Source organism: Saccostrea cucullata, unplaced genomic scaffold (genome assembly GCF_032062105.1).
Source record: "Saccostrea cucullata isolate Sc308-1 unplaced genomic scaffold, CSIRO_AGI_Scuc_v1 ctg1316, whole genome shotgun sequence".
Classification (NCBI taxonomy): domain Eukaryota; kingdom Metazoa; phylum Mollusca; class Bivalvia; order Ostreida; family Ostreidae; genus Saccostrea; species Saccostrea cuccullata.
The window spans coordinates 251248-271345 of NW_026928263.1; the positions used below are offsets into that span (position 1 = coordinate 251248).

The 20098-nt window shown below is 35.0% G+C and overlaps 1 protein-coding gene across 1 annotated transcript; it reads left to right on the forward strand.

The window, feature by feature from the left end:
- Positions 1–1639: 1639 nt before the first annotated feature.
- Positions 1640–19600, forward strand: LOC134276977 (F-box only protein 7-like). The gene is made up of 11 exons (XM_062759263.1): positions 1640–1802; positions 3018–3142; positions 14953–15364; positions 15749–15942; positions 16485–16565; positions 17268–17357; positions 17503–17555; positions 17787–17910; positions 18139–18176; positions 19021–19195; positions 19342–19600. The coding sequence occupies exons 1-11, from the start codon at positions 1675–1677 to the stop codon at positions 19539–19541; spliced, it is 1620 nt and encodes a 539-aa protein (XP_062615247.1). The 5' UTR covers positions 1640–1674; the 3' UTR covers positions 19542–19600.
- Positions 19601–20098: the final 498 nt, after the last annotated feature.

Consider the following 20098-nt stretch of genomic DNA (forward strand, 5'->3'; position numbering starts at 1 on the left):
TATACAAAATAGAATCGCTTCCTGTCAACTAAATTCTTTGAGAGATAGAGTTGTTAATCTGTAGTAAAATTAATATATCATCTTTACATTCAATGAAGTTAAAGTGTGATTTTTGGAAAGGGGGAGGGGGGACCCCTCTATTTTTGTGACCAAAATATAAATAAGATTCAATTAATAAATCCTTTTCTTGTGTGACTGAGGGCACCTACTCCGGCCTTGGCTGCCCTCCTTTTCAAGTTTCCTAGATTTCCTGGATTCGCCAATGAATGCATAATCTGAATGTCAAAACTAGTTCTTTTTTTAACTGATACGCGTATGTATACTTACTAGCAGTCATTTTTCCTTCAACATTTTTCAGAACAAGATTTTTTGTTTATGAATGAGCATTTAAAAAAAATGAACAAAACGTTTGACAGATTGATACTCAGGACTTGAGTCTAGTTAGTACAACTATCACAATATGTATTTAATTGACCATCGCATGTACATGTACATGCCAGTGCAAGTTCTGAGGGGTGCATGATTCATGAATGTATAATATTTTACGATAATTTTTCATAATATATGACTTTTATATCATGAATAATGCTTTTTTTGTCTGATTTATATCGAATCAAGGTTATTTGCTTGACATTTATTTTCCGTTTTCCGTTCCGTTCCGTTTTCCGTTCCGCGTTTTAGCAACACCCGTCCTTTTTATTATTTATTTATTTTTAAATTTATAATTAATTTGTTTTAAGAACTTTTTTCTCTTAAATTCACAGTCTACAAATGTCTATTAAACAGCTGTGTGATGCCTTGAAGTATTATTTTTATCATTTGAACTTTGCTCAAATTTTCACAAACACAACACATCGAGTTCATTCCAAGTTTATAGACCTATAGCTCTTTTTTCCATTTTCAACCTGCATGACATTAGCTAGGTTGCACAGTCATATGATTACTTTGTATTTGCATATTAATGGTATATGACGAAATTTATAGCAGCAAAGATGATCCTGGTGCTACTAAAATGGTCATTACCTTATCATTAAACAAACTGACATCCAACCTTTTGTGACAGTTGGCGGGTACATTTATTTTGGCTTACAGTACATGTAATTATAAAGCTCCTGATAACGCACATGTCTAAGTTCAAAAAGGTTACCTCTAGATACCCGGAAGTCTTTTCTTTTCCTAACAATGTAGCAGTGACTAAAGAATGAGTTACAGTTTTTATGTCCCTCGTATAAAGAATTTATTAATATTATTTCAAAATACAGCTGCTGGTGAATTTTGCCGTCTAACTCATGGCATCATTGTTCATCATTTTTTAAATATCATGTAATGTTTACTTTCTAAACTTTTTAATTTTTGTAGATTTTATTTCAACAATGAAATACTTTCTTTGGTTGTATACGGAAAATAATTTCACAGCTGTTGCAGAATTTTACATGAGATTGACAATGAAAGCGGAATAACTCTCATAACGAACTTGTCTCGTTCAACCAGACGCTCGGCTGTCTCCGTGAACTCCGACCAGCAGAGATGGGTGGTCGGAGATTTACGGAGACAGCCGAGGGTCTGGTTGAACGACACTAATAACGAACTCTTCAGTTTAAGGAGGAGGAAATACTATCATGGATAAACAGACAGATTCGAAGTCAGTTCCGAAGTGGCAAAATCGGATTCAAAATGAAATTTAAAGTAAAATACAAAGATGTTAGCAGAAATGTATCAGTGGAAGAAACTGAAGAGTCCAATTCGACACTATGCAGCCTAGAATCTGCTGTATCAGAAATATTTTGTGACATAGTTAAGAGGTAAAAAAAGGCCAAAGGCCTACACCAATCTTCTAATCTTAGCATATCGGGTGTAGGCCTATACTGCTATAGTCACGGTATAATGATAATAGTAAATACTCAGTATATAGTACATGTTACGTATATTGTTTGATGATTATAGGGGACCTCTATGATACTTTATACCGATTTTTCTATGACTTAAAGCAAATAACTGCTAAAAACTGTATCTCATAATTATGTAAATTATAGCATGTCCTAATCACCCATCATGGAGCAAATAAAACTTGCAGTATCTTTATAATATAACATCATTTTGATTCTTCATATTGTACACAGACTGAATGTTATCACACCACAGAAATCAATGTACAGTATATATTTTTCAGTATACAAATATTTTTTAAACTTATATACTTAAAAATTTTGAATTATTTAATTCAAATTATTCAGCATGTAAATCGACATCATCAAGAAAAAAAAATATTTCTGCAGGAATTCTTCCATCTACACATGTAATATGAATACGAATACAACTAAAGTTATCTCTCTTAAATATTAGATGAACGAACCTTTTGAAAGAAAAAAAATCATTTCAAAATATTTTTTTAATTCGATTTTTTTAAAAATGTGTATAATTAAGTCACCACCTTTCATAAATACCAACGTATTTAAGTTTTTAAGGGGCATTTCGGTAGTTTTAGGGGGCATTTTGGTAATTTCCAGGGGCATTTCGGTAAATCAGGGGCATTTCGGTAATTCGAGGTACCGATATTTAAGGAATGTTTTTAAGTTTTGTGTGAGTTCATGAAATATGCCTACGTGACAAGTCACATGTGTGATTCTCACACCAATAATTCACACTAAACTTAAAAACATTCCTTAAATTTACATTTTATATGCTTGGAAGCAACTAAAATATAATCAATATTTAAATTTTTCGCTGCCCTATATCGATGCATTTTTTCTAACGTCGCTGCAGCCTCATTGTGACGTCACACTAACGCACGTTTCTCCGTGTATATTTCTACGCGTGAGTATACACAAAAATAGTTTTCAAATCAATTTCACAGTTGGCTTAGTACTAGTTAGTAGAAAAACACATCGAATGTAAATATTTAAGAATGAGGACCCATAATCATGATAATATTATCTTGAAACATACACTTTTATGAATATTTTTTTTTATTTTGAGAGACATTAATAATTAATTCATTGTATAATTTTCTATTGCAGTTCCTTTTACTTGAGTTTGAATAAGAAGGATAGACTTGGGGCAGGGAACCAGACTCTGACAGATCTGGGACTAGTATCCGGGGATATCATTTATATTGTCAGTGATGACCCTGAGGAAGATCAAGGTCAGGCTAAGTATTGTCTTAAAAACAGGAATGAATGATTTACTTCCACTGTTATACATGAGATATGTTAGTACTTGTATTCTGATCATGTGACATAATGAGAGTGCTAATACCTGTAAGATAATGTAGTAGTGTTTATCATATACTTAGTAGTAAATACACCGATTCTGCACGGTGTGATACGGGTGACGTCACAATACCCCATATCACGGACCGGTCCGAAAAGCCATATCACGTATCGGACCGGCGGGCCGAAAATCCATATCAAACCGGAAGTAACGTTTGTATTAAGTTTAAAAGTTAATTTAAATTTTCATATAAAATAATTCTTTAATGACATTTGTGGTCTTAATTTTTTTTCCAGTTACCTAAAATTGGCTCTATTAAATTTTAAAGAAAAATGTCACTATCAAGCACAAACATTCTTCAACGACCATATGTGAACTCGCATATTAAGTATTTTAAATATATGATAAATAGAATACTACATACTAAAATCCATATCATATGTCACATCAGCCCTCGGGCCCCATATCAGCCCTCGGGCCTTCGGCCCTCGGGCTGATATGGGGCCACTCGGGCTGATATGACATATGATATGGATTTTAGTATGTAATATTCTCTATGTATAATATGCGTATATAATAAATAAGTGTTTTAAATTTAATGTAAATAAATTAAACTACCATAATACAGCAAAACTCGCTTAGTACGAACACGGATATTGCGAATTCACGGTTATAGCGAAGTCATCTTGGACCCCCAGCTATATGAATTTGATTAATTTCTTATACGGTTATAACGAATTACGGATATAGCGAAGTAAATTCATGGGTCCCTGTGACTTCGTTATAACCGAGTTTTGCTGTAGATAAAAGTATAAAAAGCTTGATCCGCTCCTTTATATCCTTAGCCCTTTACCTATACACCTGTATATAGATAATTAGTTACCTTAGGGCAGTTCAAAGGTTTTGGAGTGTTATTGGTTCTTATTGGTAGTTTGGTTGTTAAGTTGATTTTCATTGGTTTTATTCTTATGGTCATTGGTTTTACCGCCAAAATATTCATTCTTTGTCTTGTTGAGTTAATGACCAAGACTGAGTTTTTATGGACTCCATGACGTTGACTTTTGGAAACTGACAAATTCCATTTTCTGGTAAGTACTAACTTTCCTTATTACTAATTGTCAAGTAATATGTCTATTCCATAGATTTGCATTTATTAAAGATCCCAATTTCACTTCATATTAATTGAATGTATGACCATGAGAGAAAGATGTTATTTTTATGATTGAAATTATTGATTGTAAAGATCAGTAATGTATTATATTATAAGTGTAAATTGTTATATTCAAGTTACACCTTATATTTTTAAGATCGAGATATTTGGTTACTTTGTTCAAAGTGAACAGATGATTTTATTTTAAAGGAATATATATTTTAATGTATACTGTATTAAATTACAGAGTCCATATACATGTTGTGTAAAAAGCTGTAAACATCACACATTCATGTGGTAGCCTTTTCCCACAGAATGGTGAGGAATTATTTGTTTTAATTAGTACTATTTTTTATGCCTTTATATGGGAGAAGATATGTAATGTTTATATATTCACTATAAGAGTTATCTCCCTTTATTGATAGTAAATGTACATATATACCTATCATCTATAATATATATCATTATGGATATGTTAACTATGAGAACTATATGTATAGATGATTGATTTGATGTGCTATTATATTGTTGTTTTATTATATTTCAGGGCTATAACATTTGTATTACATAAAGTGCTCACTGTGTCAAATAAATAAGACCTGAACCCTGACAGAGGCGTGTTTGTTTTCTTCATCACAATCCCCTGTTACAATTTGGTGCCCACGTTGGGACACAGTGACGCACAGCAGTGAACGGAGAGGACTGGGCGTGGTACATCCTTGATGGTATTCCACAGAGACGTCATTCGTGACTGTTACCCTGAGTATTCAGCGATTCGTGACGATACTTCATAGTGAACACAGAACAGTGTATGTGATTTCATAGTTTCACGCGTGACTGATCAGAACATTTGTGTGTTTGCGACATCAGCTGATAGTGACAGTGTAGTGATTCACAGCTGCATGCATGCTTCATCGACCCGACTGGTGCACCTGGAGCCAAAGACACTAGAAAGGTTTTCTTTAGATAAGATTTTCTTAGATTGATACATGAATGTTAATTATTTTTGAGGTAGCTAGCTAGCATATGCATATAAGTGATTATTGGTCATGACCGGTTTGTCCGTCTGTCGTCTTACTTAGCTTGGGTTATATTTGTATATACTGTGCACATTATTTTTATTTGAGTAATTATTATTGGACTGAAAGCAAGAGAGCCAGGATGGGTAAGTGGTAAATTAACAGTGCACATAGCCTTACACCCTAGAACCTACCCAGGTATTACCTTATTAAATATTTAACTGCTATTCCTTTTGACATTTGACTGTTTACAGACGAGACACAGTTGTTTTAGTCTGTGGTATTTTATAGCAGGTCAGTTGGTAAATAAGTTGAGTGAAGGTTATAGAGTTTGATTTATTCTCAGTGGTGTTTTGTGTTGTTGATTTATTCACTGGTGTTTGTGGTGTATAGTTGTTTAAATTAGTTCTAAAATATAGTTAAACAGCCCTTTTAAAACCCCATATTTCCCATTGCCCTGTATTTATAAATTTGTGTTTTGAATTTGCCGCCTTTCCGCCCGTATTTACATAGAGATCGGTTTCTTTCTTTTGTTTACGTATTTTCGATCGAGCTCGGCCTACGCGAAATTTGTTTTCAGTAAGCAGCTTCCTGTGTAAACACGTTTTTGGTTTGACTTTAAAATTTGGTTTATTTTCTAGGTGTTTGTTATTTCTTTAAACTTGTAATTGATTTCCAGGTAAGGTTTGGGTTTATTGCATTGCATATATTTACTCTTTAGGTATAATCCGTATGCATATTTCTTATTTTCAGTGAAATTTAACCAGACTTGCACTTGCAAATTTGAGAACCTAGTGTTGATCAATCTTTTCTTATTTATAATCTTATGTGACTTGCATACTAGTAGTTCAAATCATTTGACCGGAAGTAAGGTAAAGTAACCGGAAGTAGAAATTTATTTTTGTTTTTCAGGTTTATAAATACTATACCAAATTTTTTAAGTTCCACACGTGAACTACCCTCCTGAAATGAAAGTTATTTTTGAATATTAGCCTAATATTTCATTTGTTCATTTAGAACAACCCTCCCTTGCATAATTGAAATTATTTAGAATTTTATCTGGTGTGAATTTCTTAAATTACCATTATTTGCTGAAATTTTGCGTATTAGAAATATTTTCACATTGATTCATGAACTTAGTTTATTGTTTACTGTTTGCTATCACATTCATCATCATGTCGAACACCAAGGAGACAACAGAAACAACACAGCAAGAGGAAATAACCTTTACGCAGACGGAAGTGAACAACATTGTAGACGCACTAGCATCAATGAAGATGAAGCCGAAAGCCGACACTCCACAAGATTTCTTGCAGTGGATGGAATCCATGACTAAGCCAACGGAAGTGAAAATGGAGCACCATTACATACTTGCCAACCTCCAGCATGTAAAAATCTGGTCATGACCAGATTTGGAAAGTAAAAAATCTGGTCATAACGCGTAACGACATTCACGACATATTTACCGGTACCATGATTAAATTTTATACATGTATATACAAAGTATTTGTGTATTGAGAATTCTTTTATTGAAAAAGGATTTAATTTACTAGGACAAAAAATTCATACATAATTTGATTTAAATTTACATGTTAAAAATGAAAATTGAAGGTTTCATATTTCAATATTAAAGTTAGACTAGTGTGCATTTTCTTTTTCTTTCTTTTAAGCCTTTTCAGTTTCTGCTAAATTTGAAAGTATACCAATTTCAGTTTTGAAGCTATTTTTCCTCTCTCTTAATTAATTAACTACTGCAATATGTTTTAAATGTGAAGTTAGGCCTACACTGTCTTTGATCACTTTATTTTATCTAGAATGAAAGTTCTTTTTCCAAGATTCCTTGATAATGTACATAAATATCATTTTTCTTTTTCTTGGTTCAGTCAGAGACATGTGTTTGGTTCAATTGGTTCCTGTTGGCCCTGATAACGATCTACTTCGATCAGAAGCCATTTTAATTGACTTCAAACATTGATTTGTCAAAACAACACCCAGTTAATTGTTTACACCTGCACTGATAATTTATCCATCGGCATTGTTTACGTAGATCTAAGCTTGGGTTGTAACTGCAAGTTAAAAGTGCAACCTAATTTATGAACCAAATCCGGAAAATCGGGAGATTTTCGGGTTGTTCGGCAAAAATCGGGTGATAAGCATGACCCGCCGGGTCATAAAAAATAATCGGGTTACGGGTTGAAAAATCGGGTGTGACCCGACGAAATCGGGTGAGTTGGCAAGTATGCACCATTATGCTAGTCCTACCACAACAGAATCAAAATCAGTGGACAACTTTCATTATCCAAAGATTTCCTTCTTCTCTGGAGACACCAAGACTGACACATCCTATGACGTATGGAAATATGAGGTTGAGTGCCTGCTTAGAGAGTCGTGCAAGCCAGAAGCTATTCATCATGCCATACGACGTTCTCTGAAGGGAGAGGCAAGTCGAGTCGTTATGCATCTTGGCCCAGGAGCTTCCATTGAGGCTATTATCAACAAACTCGACAGCATATATGGAACTGTGTCTGAGAGAGAGGATATCTTGGCAGAATTTTTTAGTGCTCATCAGAAAGAGGATGAAGAATGTGCCAGATGGAGTTGTCGCTTGGAGGATATTATCAGTAAAGCACAACAGAAAGGACTAGTTGGTTACCATGAATCACAACAAATGCTGCGTACTATGTTCTTTAAAGGACTACGACCAACATTGAAGGACATTTGTGGTCATTTATATGACAAGTGCCTGACATTTGACAGTTTAAGAGCTGCAGTTAGGAAGGTAGAATTAGAGCATCAGCCACCTAGTGAGAAAAAGAAGCTCCCTACTGTAAAGTCAGCAGTCCCTGTGGATCCATCAACAAAGAGCTTTGAATCTCTTGAAGCACAGATTCAACAACTGACTAGTGAGGTTAGGGGAATGAAACAGCACTATGGTTATAGCTACAACCCACAGATGCCTCAGCAATACAGACCAGTAAGGCCGTCCTTCCAACGAGGAAGAAGACGAGGAAGTTATAGGGGATTTCCTAGTCAGTCAGTTAGGATGCCTCAGTCAGAAGTTGTGTCAGACACACCGAGGTACGAGTATGAAGCCCCTACCTGTTATAAATGTGGACAGAAGGGTCACATAGCCATTGGATGCCGAGTTCGAATGGATCACAGAAAGGCTCATTTAAACTCCAAGAAGCCAGCGTCTGGGGACAAGGGGTTGGCAACAGAACAAGGAGTCCCAAAGTTCCAATAATCGGATCATCAAATGAGATTAGAGTGTCCATCAATGATGTCACATGTTCTGCACTTATCGACACGGGAGCTACAGTCTCGACTATCAGTGAAGCCTTTTATTACCAGAATTTAAGCAGAGATGTGGAGCTACATTCTATAGAAGAGGCTATAAGGATAGAATGTGCAGATGGACAACTCATGCCTTACCTCGGATATGTCAGTGTTAACCTGACACCATTTGGAATTCCCGGACTAGACCAATTACAGGATTGCTTATTCCTGGTTGTACCCAATAGTACTTACAACTCCCATGTACCTGTTCTCATAGGGACAAATATCTTACAGAGTCTCATTGATGTCACTAGAGAGGAACATGGTTCGAGATTTTTACAGGAAGTCGCTATCCAGACACCATGGTACTTAGCCTTCCGTAGTATTGTACTTAGGGAGAGAGACTTGCAGAAAAACGGATATGCCTTAGGACTGGTGAAGAGTGCAGAAACAACAAGAATTGTGATTCCACCGAACAGTAGTACCACCATCACAGGATATGTTGATAAGAAGATCCCATATCAGCAAGTTACTGTTATGATGCACCAGTCCTCAAGATCATGTATCCCAGATGATGTCGATATAGAGGCAACACTACACCAGTACATGTACGACGAACATCAGCTGTTGCCTGTTACCATCAGCAATATCACCACGAGGACCATTTCCATTTCACCTAAAGCCATCATATGTGAAATTCAGCCTGTAGTTATAGAGGATACTGGTAAATTTTTCAAGAGTGAACCAACAACATCACCTGAATTGGAGAAGATATTAAGCAAGATCCATTTACCAGATGACATTACTGAAGAAGAGAAACAGGCTTGCAGAGACTTAATAGAATCCTATCAAGACATCTTTTCTACTGGTGATACAGATATAGGGACAACGGATAAAGTAAAGCACCGCATTGAATTATCAGATGAGACGCCATTTAAGCAGAAATATCGTAGAGTACCACCAGCCATGATAGAGGAAGTGCGGTCCCATATTAAAGATCTGTTGGCTGCAGGGATAATAAGACCATCCCATTCTCCCTTTTCATCGAATGTGGTGTTAGTCCGCAAAAGTGATGGCTCACTACGCCTCTGCATTGACTACAGACAACTTAACGCAAGGACCATAAAGGACAATTATGCACTACCAAGGATTGAGGAAATCTTGGATTCCCTCTCCGGTAATACTTACTTCAGCGTCCTTGACATGAAGTCCGGCTACCACCAGATCGAGATTGAGGAACATCATAAAGAGAGAACTGCATTCACAGTGGGACCCCTAGGTTTCTACGAATTCAACAAGATGAGTTTTGGTTTAGCGAATGCCCCAGCCACCTACCAACGGCTACAAGAAGAATGTTTGGGTGACCTTCACCTCAAAATTTGTTTTATTTACTTAGATGATCTAATCATTTTTTCTTCTACTTTTAGGCAACATCTTGATCGACTACAACAGGTTTTTCAGCGAATTAGGAATTACGGACTTAAACTTTCTCCTAAAAAATGTTCTTTTCTTATGAGTAGGGTAAAGTATGTGGGACATATTGTCTCCAAGGATGGGGTTGAGCCAGATCCAGACAAAATTTCCAAGGTAAAAAACTGGCCAGTACCAACTAATGCAGAACAGGTTCGTCAGTTTTTAGGTTTTGCTGGCTACTATAGAAAATTCATTAAAGATTTTGCCAAAGTTGCCAGACCACTGATAGATGTAATGGCTGTAGGAAAGAAACCTAGGAGTAACAGCAAGCAAAAGATAGACCCAAAATGGAAATGGAATCAAGATCAACAAGCGGCATTCGACATCCTTAAAGAAAAACTTACGACTCCACCCATATTAGCCTATCCAGATTTCAGCATACCTTTTAAGCTGCACACAGATGCCTGCCAAACTGGATTGGGAGCAGTATTGTACCAAACGCAAAATGGGTCGGACAGAGTTATTGCATATGCCAGTCGTGGATTAAGCCGCTCGGAGAAAAATTACCCTACACATAAACTCGAGTTTTTGGCATTAAAATGGGCAGTCACTGAAAAGTTTGCAGATTATCTCCAAGGAAAAGAATTCACAGTTTTCACCGATAACAATCCCCTTACCTACGTATTAAGCAGTGCGAAATTGGACGCAACAGGACATCGTTGGATTTCTTCATTAGCAAGTTACAATTTTAAAATTCTCTACAAGCCCGGAAAAACCAACACAGATGCTGACAGCTTATCCAGACTGAATGAAACTGAGACCATTTCTTCAGAATCCATCAAAGCCATATGCCAGATAGGTCAACCTTATGCAGAGACATTGAGTGTAGATGAAGAGATATGCCAGTTTATGCAACCTGTCAGTGAACCTGGAGACCATTTTGATATTGTTGCATTACAAGATGATGATACTACTATCTCTTATTGGAAGCAGCAAGTCCTCACAGGAGTTCGACCTAGAAAGAACTCACTCCAGACAGAAAGTGACCTTATTTTTCACAGGAACTTCTCAAAACTGAAGATGAAGGATGGAGTTTTGATACGAGAAGTTAAGAACGAGGGGAACACACTTGAACAGCACATAATCCCAGCCTCATCTATTCCAACAGTACTCAAGTATCTTCACAATGAGATGGGACATCTACGCCGTGATAAGACTTTATCATTGGTGAGACAAAGGTTTTATTGGCCGAGAATGCAAAAAGATGTCACAACATGGATTGAGAATTGTGAGAGATGCACCAAGAGTAAGAGGCCAGCTGAGAAGACAGAATTAGTTAACATCACTACATCACAGCCGTTAGAGTTAGTATGCATGGACTACCTTACTTTGGAACCATCAAAAGGAGGCATTCAGAACATTTTAGTTATTACTGATCATTTTACTAAATTTTCCATTGCAGTTCCAACAAAGAATCAAACAGCTAGGACAACAGCAGAAGCCATCTTCAACAATTTCATCATTCATTATGGAATTCCTGAGAAAATACACTCTGATCAAGGTACAAATTTTTGTAGCAATATTATTAAAGAATTATGTTTACTTTTAGGCATTTCCAAGTCCAGGACCACTCCATACCATCCAATGGGAAATGGAATAACAGAGAGATTTAACAGAACCTTGCTGTCCATGTTAAGAACTTTAGAGAATTCCCAGAAAGCAGATTGGAAGCGACACATCAATAGCCTGGTACATGCATACAACTCTACCGTCAATGATACAACAGGATTTACACCATTCTTCCTGATGTTCGGTAGAGAACCGAAGCTGCCTGTTGATGTTATTTTTGGACTGTCTAGATCCTATGATGATGACAAGTGTACCACCAAGTATATTGCTGAGATGAGGAAAAGATTGCAAGATGCGTACAAGCAAGCGGAAACAGCAATAAAATCCTCTCAGCAAAGACAGAAGTCCAATTATGACATTAGGGCCAGAGCAGCTATACTGAATGTTGGGGATAGAGTGCTCGTGAAGATTGTGGCATACGATGGTAAGCACAAAATATCAGACAAGTGGGAAGATGTGCCTTATGAAATCCTATCCCAGCCAAACAAGAACATTCCTGTATTCAAGGTGAGACGAGAGGATGGCGAAGGACGTTGTAGAGTTTTACATCGTAACCTATTATTGCCAATAGGATCCAAGTTTACATCCTCACCACCAGTACCCAAACCTAGACAAAGAAGGAAGGCAGAGAAAAACGATGAACATGAAGATTCTAATACTAAAGATTCTTTTTGTATTTCAGATTCTGAGAGTGAATTTTCATTTATAGGTAACCCTATAGTGTCCAAGAATTCACCACCAGAGACCTCCAGTCAAGTGGGTGACGACCTTTCTTCGGCCGGAGAAGCTTCAGCACCTGATTCAGAAGAGGACGCTCTTCAGCAGCAGGAGCCTGCCAATCAGCCTGAAGGTGATGATGATCAAGTTGAAGAAGTTCAGATTGTAGAAGAAGACAAAGTGGTTGAGCAAGATGATGAGCCTTCCATAGATGAGGATGAACCCTTGCAAGACACCCCAGTTCCTGCTCCACGGAAGTCGACAAGACAAAGAAAGGTTCCAGATTGGACAAAAGATTACGTGATGATGACGCAAGGTAAAGCAGAACCAGATTGGTTACGTAGAGCCAACTTTGTGAAAGAGATGATGAGAGATGGACTTTTACAGAGTTTAGACTCTAACTTGTGCCAGGCAACTCTTTTAAATATTGTGTCATCATCTCAGTAATACCCAGGTATGTATTTTAGTATCATTGTAGATATCCGTTCTTTTTATGCCGTAAACCTCACTGTTGAATGACGCGGACGTCATTCTGCAACCAGGGGGAGGTTGTAGTAGTGTGTATAATATGCGTATATAATAAATAAGTGTTTTAAATTTAATGTAAATAAATTAAACTACCATAATAGATAAAAGTATAAAAAGCTTGATCCGCTCCTTTGTATCCTTAGCCCTTTACCTATACACCTGTATATAGATAATTAGTTACCTTAGGGCAGTTCAAAGGTTTTGGAGTGTTATTGGTTCTTATTGGTAGTTTGGTTGTTAAGTTGATTTTCATTGGTTTTATTCTTATGGTCATTGGTTTTACCGCCAAAATATTCATTCTTTGTCTTGTTGAGTTAATGACCAAGACTGAGTTTTTATGGACTCCATGACGTTGACTTTTGGAAACTGACAAATTCCATTTTCTGGTAAGTACTAACTTTCCTTATTACTAATTGTCAAGTAATATGTCTATTCCATAGATTTGCATTTATTAAAGATCCCAATTTCACTTCATATTAATTGAATGTATGACCATGAGAGAAAGATGTTATTTTTATGATTGGAATTATTGATTGTAAAGATCAGTAATGTATTATATTATAAGTGTAAATTGCTATATTCAAGTTACACCTTATATTTTTAAGATCCAGATATTTGGTTACTTTGTTCAAAGTGATCAAACAGATGATTTTATTTTAAAGGAATATATTTAATGTATACTGTATTAAATTACAGAGTCCATATACATGTTGTGTAAAAAGAGCTCTGTAAACATCACACATTCATGTGGTAGCCTTTTCCCACAGAATGGTGAGGAATTATTTGTTTTAATTAGTACTATTTTTTATGCCTTTATATGGGAGAAGATATGTAATGTTTATATATTCACTATAAGAGTTATCTCCCTTTATTGATAGTAAATGTACATATATACCTATCATCTATAATATATATCATTATGGATATGTTAACTATGAGAACTATATGTATAGATGATTGATTTGATGTGCTATTATATTGTTGTTTTATTATATTTCAGGGCTATAACATTTGTATTACATAAAGTGCTCACTGTGTCAAATAAATAAGACCTGAACCCTGACAGAGGCGTGTTTGTTTTCTTCATCACAATCCCCTGTTACATAATTTTAAAAAAATACAGTCAAAAGTCGTTATCTCATACCAAGTTCATCCCAAGAAAAATACTGTAGATCACACAATTTTCATGACACCTTATTTTTGTGAGATAGTCTCTTGATTAGCGAGACAAAATTTTCACGAATTGTGTTTAGGCCTAGAAAAAAATATGTTTGTTTCCGCTCTCAGGCTGAAAAAAATATAGGGTAGGTAGGTAGGCAAATTTTTTTTTTTACTTCTTTAATCAAAACGTGTATAGAAGTAACATTAGTGACAAAAGAAATGGTGTTTTTTAAGCATTTCTGTGACTTAAAACTTATAAAAGAAAGGTGACTCAAACTTCTTTCTGTCTTGAAAACTTGCAAATTTGGAGACTATGATTCCCTGGGTGAAATCTTGCACTTCATGGGACAAAAGCATTAAAAAAAAATTTAGGGTCGGCACAATAAATTAGGGTTGGTCAGGAAAGCAGAAACAAACATGTTTTTTTTCTAGGCCTCATTGCTCTATATAATCTTAGGGAATACTATTATACGCAGGAATTAAATTTTGGCGAGCACACTGTCTCGCGTAATTAAGCGAAAATAAAGTTCTCACAAATAAATAGTGATTTACAGTACTTCAAGGTGTATTAGACTAACAATGACTAATTAATGATTTTGAGATGTTAAGGGTATTACAAATACTTAAAGTATAAGTGGTTGGAACTTCCAAATCACTTTGACTTATCCATGGCATTCAGAATGTTACAATTGTTACATAAATTCATTTTCTAGTTAGTCAAATATTAGTGCTTTGAAAGATTTTTGTCATTGATCAAAAGTTTGCTTTTTCCTATCATGATATTTGAATATTTTTTTTGCTTTCAAAAATTTAAATAAATAATGAGATCTTTAACATTGTACGTTGCAGAACAGAAGCAACCTTCAAACCAGAGGTCCACCAACCGACCTTTAGGACTAACAGACACACAAAACTCTTCAAGCTCCCACAGAAATGATCCACCTTCTGCATATAGACAAAGTGCCATAGAAAATCAGAATGATCCAAATCAGCCATCTTGTTCAACAGAAGATTCTCAAATGGAGGCTGAGAGTTTCCAAAGTGAGGCTTCTTATCCCATGGACCCAGTTGTTGTTAGTAAATGTCTCAGTGAGCCCAGACTATGCAGTGAATGTTTGCAAGGCAGTGTGCCTCCCTTGCTGAGTGAGCTGTATACAGACTTACACTGTCAATATTGTGAAGAAGCCCTTTGTCTGGTTCTTCATGTGTTAATGTTGGAGGCTGGGTACCAGACTGTGTCAACTGTAAGCATTTCATTTAAGTTTGATTTTTAAAGTATGTTTGTTTTACATATTTATATAGAAATTTGGTTAGCTATTGGTTGGAGGCTGGTTTCATTATAAGAATGAGAGGTCAAGGTACATTTTCATTCTGGTTCCTTGCACCAGCTAGGTCAAACCCAAAAAATTATACATTGAAAAATTACTGTTCCATTACCAATGTGCACAACATTAAAAGGAGGGGGGGGGGGCTTTATAAAAGATGCTAAAAACTAAGGTCATAGTATAAGAAGTGACAGTTACTGCATGCAATCATCTGATCATACTACATTACCTTACAATGGTGTAAATCAATCATTAAATGATTATCAGAATTCTGTTTATTTCTTTTCTTTAAAAAAAAAAATACAGAAATTTGAGAGTAGTAACTCTACACAGATGGAATTTGAGACAGCAAGTTGTGATCCTCAGTCACGGTCCCAGTCAGATGTGTGTCCCAGTGTTACGTGGAGAGAGAGAGCGCCAGCCTTCTACAAACTAGAGTACAGCCACCCATCAAGTGATTCCACAGTCTATACAGTTACTGCTGTACCCATGGGGGCTTCTCTTATTGTTCATGGTAAGAGTGGTGAGCAGATTAGCTCCTTTTTTAATTTCAAAAGTAAATAATTTAATTACACTTGTATCAAGCAATTTCATTGGCTGAATCATTCAGAGGAACATATAACATTTTGTATAACATAACTTGCCTACGTCACAATGAGTTACGTCAAAAACGTATTACTCCGCTTGACGTTACTTTTAAAATAATGCTCAATTTGAAGCCTTTTTCCGGAGGAAATATTGTCTCATTGTCTACACAGAAATTAAATTATAAGGAATAAAGCTAATTTCAACTTATGTTATCCGATGTAACAAAACTTGGGGCAGTTTACGCTTTCATATAAACCGCTAAAGCGTAAACTGCCCCAAGTTATGATATATCGGATAACATAAGTTGAAATAAGCTTCATTCCTTAATGAAATTGTGATTATACACTGCATTGTATGTATGAGGACCATTCAAATTGAAATTTCACCGGCACATATTCTGAAACTTACCAAAAAAAAAATCAAATTAAATTTTTTGTTTCCAAGACTTCTATTTGCCTGTTATTGTAGGTCAAGTGAATATAGAAGAAAATACAGAAAAATGTCAGTGCCAACTCAAAACCAAGGATTTTATACAAAATATAACTCCAGGTACATGTAAACATGGTAAAGAATTAAAATTAATGACTATAGAATAATGATTTATTATAAAAATACAGGTTTGAAAATTACAGTAATCAAAATAATATTTTATTTACTAAAATAAAATTGATAAGAATAAAAGTTTTCAGTAAGTACATGTACACAATTAAAATACAACTCTACAGACATTCATGCAAACATGTTAATTGCTATTGCCATGACCTTAAGATTATAATTCTTGCAGTCATAAATAATATTAAGTTTTACATTTGATAACACTTAATATTGGGGGGGGGGGGATTATAATATAAAAATATTTTTAAAAAAATTAACTTATAAGTATTTTTTTTTCTTAAGTTCAATTTGATCATGTGTAAAATTAAGTATAATTTATATTTTCCAAAGAAGCTGTACAGTCATGTATATATTAAGGAGGCTGGCGGGTCAAAAATTTAATCTTAAATTAACCACCAGATTTAACTTATTTTTTTTAGATATGGTATATTTAGCTGTCAACTATCTTTTGGCAAAGAAAAAAAATCATATATTTTAGTTTTGAAATTTTATCATTTTGTATATCTTTATATGGAGCTCTCCTTTTAAAGGAGATTGAAATAGTCTAAAAATGGCTGCCACCCCCTAGCCTCGTTAAAAGTGATTGGGATTTTACAGATAAAGTTTAAATATTTTGTATTATGGTTTGTTTCACAGAACCTAACACATGTTACCAGAACCTTCCAAAGCTGTCCAGAGCATTTAAGGATGCTATATCCTTACCCCTTCTACAGAAATACAGAGAAGGTATGAAACAAAATGAAGATCAGGTTCATATATTTGCTGCAGTACTTTCATTTGTGAGATTCCTTCCCTTATCCTTCTTTTGGTCAAAAGAAATATATCTTTTTGTTGTAAATATGTCATATAGTTGTTTTTCTGATATTTTCAGCCATGAACTTGGTGCCTTTATATGGATTTTTAGCCCTGAGTAATGAATTAAAGGTAGGAATCAAAAACATATGTTAAAAAGAAAAACTACTTAACAAACATAGTTCAACAGAGAGTTTATTAATTAGCATTTTTCAAAACCTTTTTGAATGAAAATCTTTACTGATGTGTACAAAAAAACAGTACTGTAACAGTATAAATTTAAAACATCCCAAAACAGTAAACTTTTATGAAAATAGGTTTTAAAAGCACTGTTTGATTTTGCTGTATATCCATGTTGTCTAGCTGAAAATTCTGGGCTGTCTGGATGTTGTCAGTCTACTGAGGATGTCTGAAGTCTGTAAGGAATTCCGCAGCCTCAGTAATGATAAATATATCTGGAGAAGGCTGTTTTTGTCCCATTTCGGGAGTAAGTAACGTTATTTATAAATCAAGAAAGCATAGAATACAGAATGTAAGCAATTTAAGTAAAATCAAACTGAAGCTTTATGATTCTCACAGGATATCCACTGGGGTGTTTAAATCTTTAGATTCAAGTGTATTCTTGTAAATTTAAAAATGATTTTGTTTGCAATTTTCCAGTTCTATTCTTGCAATCAATCATGAAAACAAGTAGAATCTGATTTTTTTTTAACAGATCGGGCAAATAATGGCCTAAACCAAAACTGGAAACAGGTAACAAGTTTGATATCAATTCAGATTAATTAAATAATTAGAAAGTAAAAAATTAATGGAAATGATTCTAATTTAGTAAAATTTGTTAAAGATACGTGTTATGTTGTGTAAACTTTACTTGGTTGTCATGAAAACTATCTTTGTACATAAATGTAAATTATTATACAGTACATGTACCTCATATAAATAATCACTTGTAAAACGGAATCTGATTGGCCAAGACATTCACGTGACCGTCATGTTTTCCCTGTAACAATACATCATGTTTGATGTCTTGTTTCACAATTGTGACGTCACAATGCAGGAACTGGAATGGTTACATATGTTACTTCTGAGTTCATCTGTTTTTATGGTTGGTTGATAGTGTCAATATTCAAACATGTACAATAAGATACATGTATATTTACATTTGCTGTGTTTTTCTAGTAAGCCAACTGTGAAATTGATTTGAAAACCATTTTCGTGTATACTCACGCGTAGAAGTATACATGGAGAAACGTGCGCTAACGTGATGTCACAATAAGGCTATAGCGATGTTGGTAAAAATGCAACAATATATCATATAGGGCAGCACGAAATTCAAATATTGAGAATGTTTTAGTTGCTATGAATCATGTAAAACGTAAATATAAGTGATGTTTTTAAGTTTAGTGTGAATTATTGGTGTGTGAATCACACAGACTTGCACATAGGCATATTTTTCATGAAATATGCTTACGTGACAAGTCTGTGTGATTCACACACAATAACTCACACAAAACTTAAAAACCTTCCTTAAATAGATATTTGGAAAAATTGTTTATTTACTTCAGAAAGGTCAATTGCATTTTTTTTTCAATTTCAGTTATACAAGTCGGAGTATAGAAACAGAAAACAACAAAGGAAATGGTGGAGTCACATGACGACAATTGTCCCCCCTTTTATACCCTCTGACCCGTACTCACAGAGGATACCCCCTCTGGCCCCATTTAGTCCAGGAATGATTGGAGGAGACTATGACCTCTACCCACAATTCCATGGTATGCAATTATATATTTTTCTTATTTTAGTGGTATATCTAGGTACATGAACTTAAGATAAAATAAAACCCATAAAACGTATATTTTGTCTATATAAATTGTATTCATTAAGTATGTGATTATAATTCTTTTATCAATAAAAAAAGGTATTCCCAATCCTATTTTTGGACGTCGTGGTGGACACATGCCTGATATGAGGCCACGGTTTGACCCGTTTGGTCCGGGTCAGAATTTCCCTCCAGGACCCGGCGGAGGATTTTACGATAGAAGCAGTGGTGGATCCAGGATTTCACGAGGTTCAAGGAGTGGATTGAGTGGGTTTGGCGGAGGTCCAAAATTCTTCTGATCTTAACTTAAGATTATCTAAAATATGTCCTGATACCGAAAATAAGTGAAAATTTCTTAGTGGTTTGACTTTGAAAAATGAAAATTGCTTTCTCTCAAATTTTTCAGTAAAAAAAGAAAACAACTGAATAATACACTATTGTCATTGAATAAAGAAAATCAATAGAATGTTTAGAAATTTATAATGCAATAATGTACTCTGTCTGTCCTGGGTTTTTGAGGGACAGCTGTTGTTGGGTTACCAAAGGGGAAACACACAGTAAAGAGATGGTCAGTACTCCTATGGGATCACTAGATAAATCTTGAGGTGTTATGGTGGAAGCAGTGGATTCTTCTTATGTGTACCATTTAAAAAGAAATATTGCTGTTTTTGAGGTCAATGCAATGATTTAGCCACCTATTAAGGAGTAAAACATATTCAACAAGCCCGATGGTGATGTGAATTTTGTACTTCGAAAGTTGTTAAATCATCATATTGACTGAAAAAAGCAGCAGTTATTGGCATATCAATAACTTCATTGATTAAATGAAACAACTCATTACTTGAATCTAAAAGAG

Bases quoted from the DNA above. Each gene is read 5' to 3' on its own strand.
- LOC134276977 (XM_062759263.1), top strand. From the start codon at position 1,675: ATGAAATTTAAAGTAAAATACAAAGATGTTAGCAGAAATGTATCAGTG. The intron at 1,803-3,017 runs GTAAAAAAAGGC...TTTCTATTGCAG, and splicing joins TTTTGTGACATAGTTAAGAG to TTCCTTTTACTTGAGTTTGA. The intron at 18,177-19,020 runs GTAACAAGTTTG...TTTCAATTTCAG, and splicing joins TAAACCAAAACTGGAAACAG to TTATACAAGTCGGAGTATAG.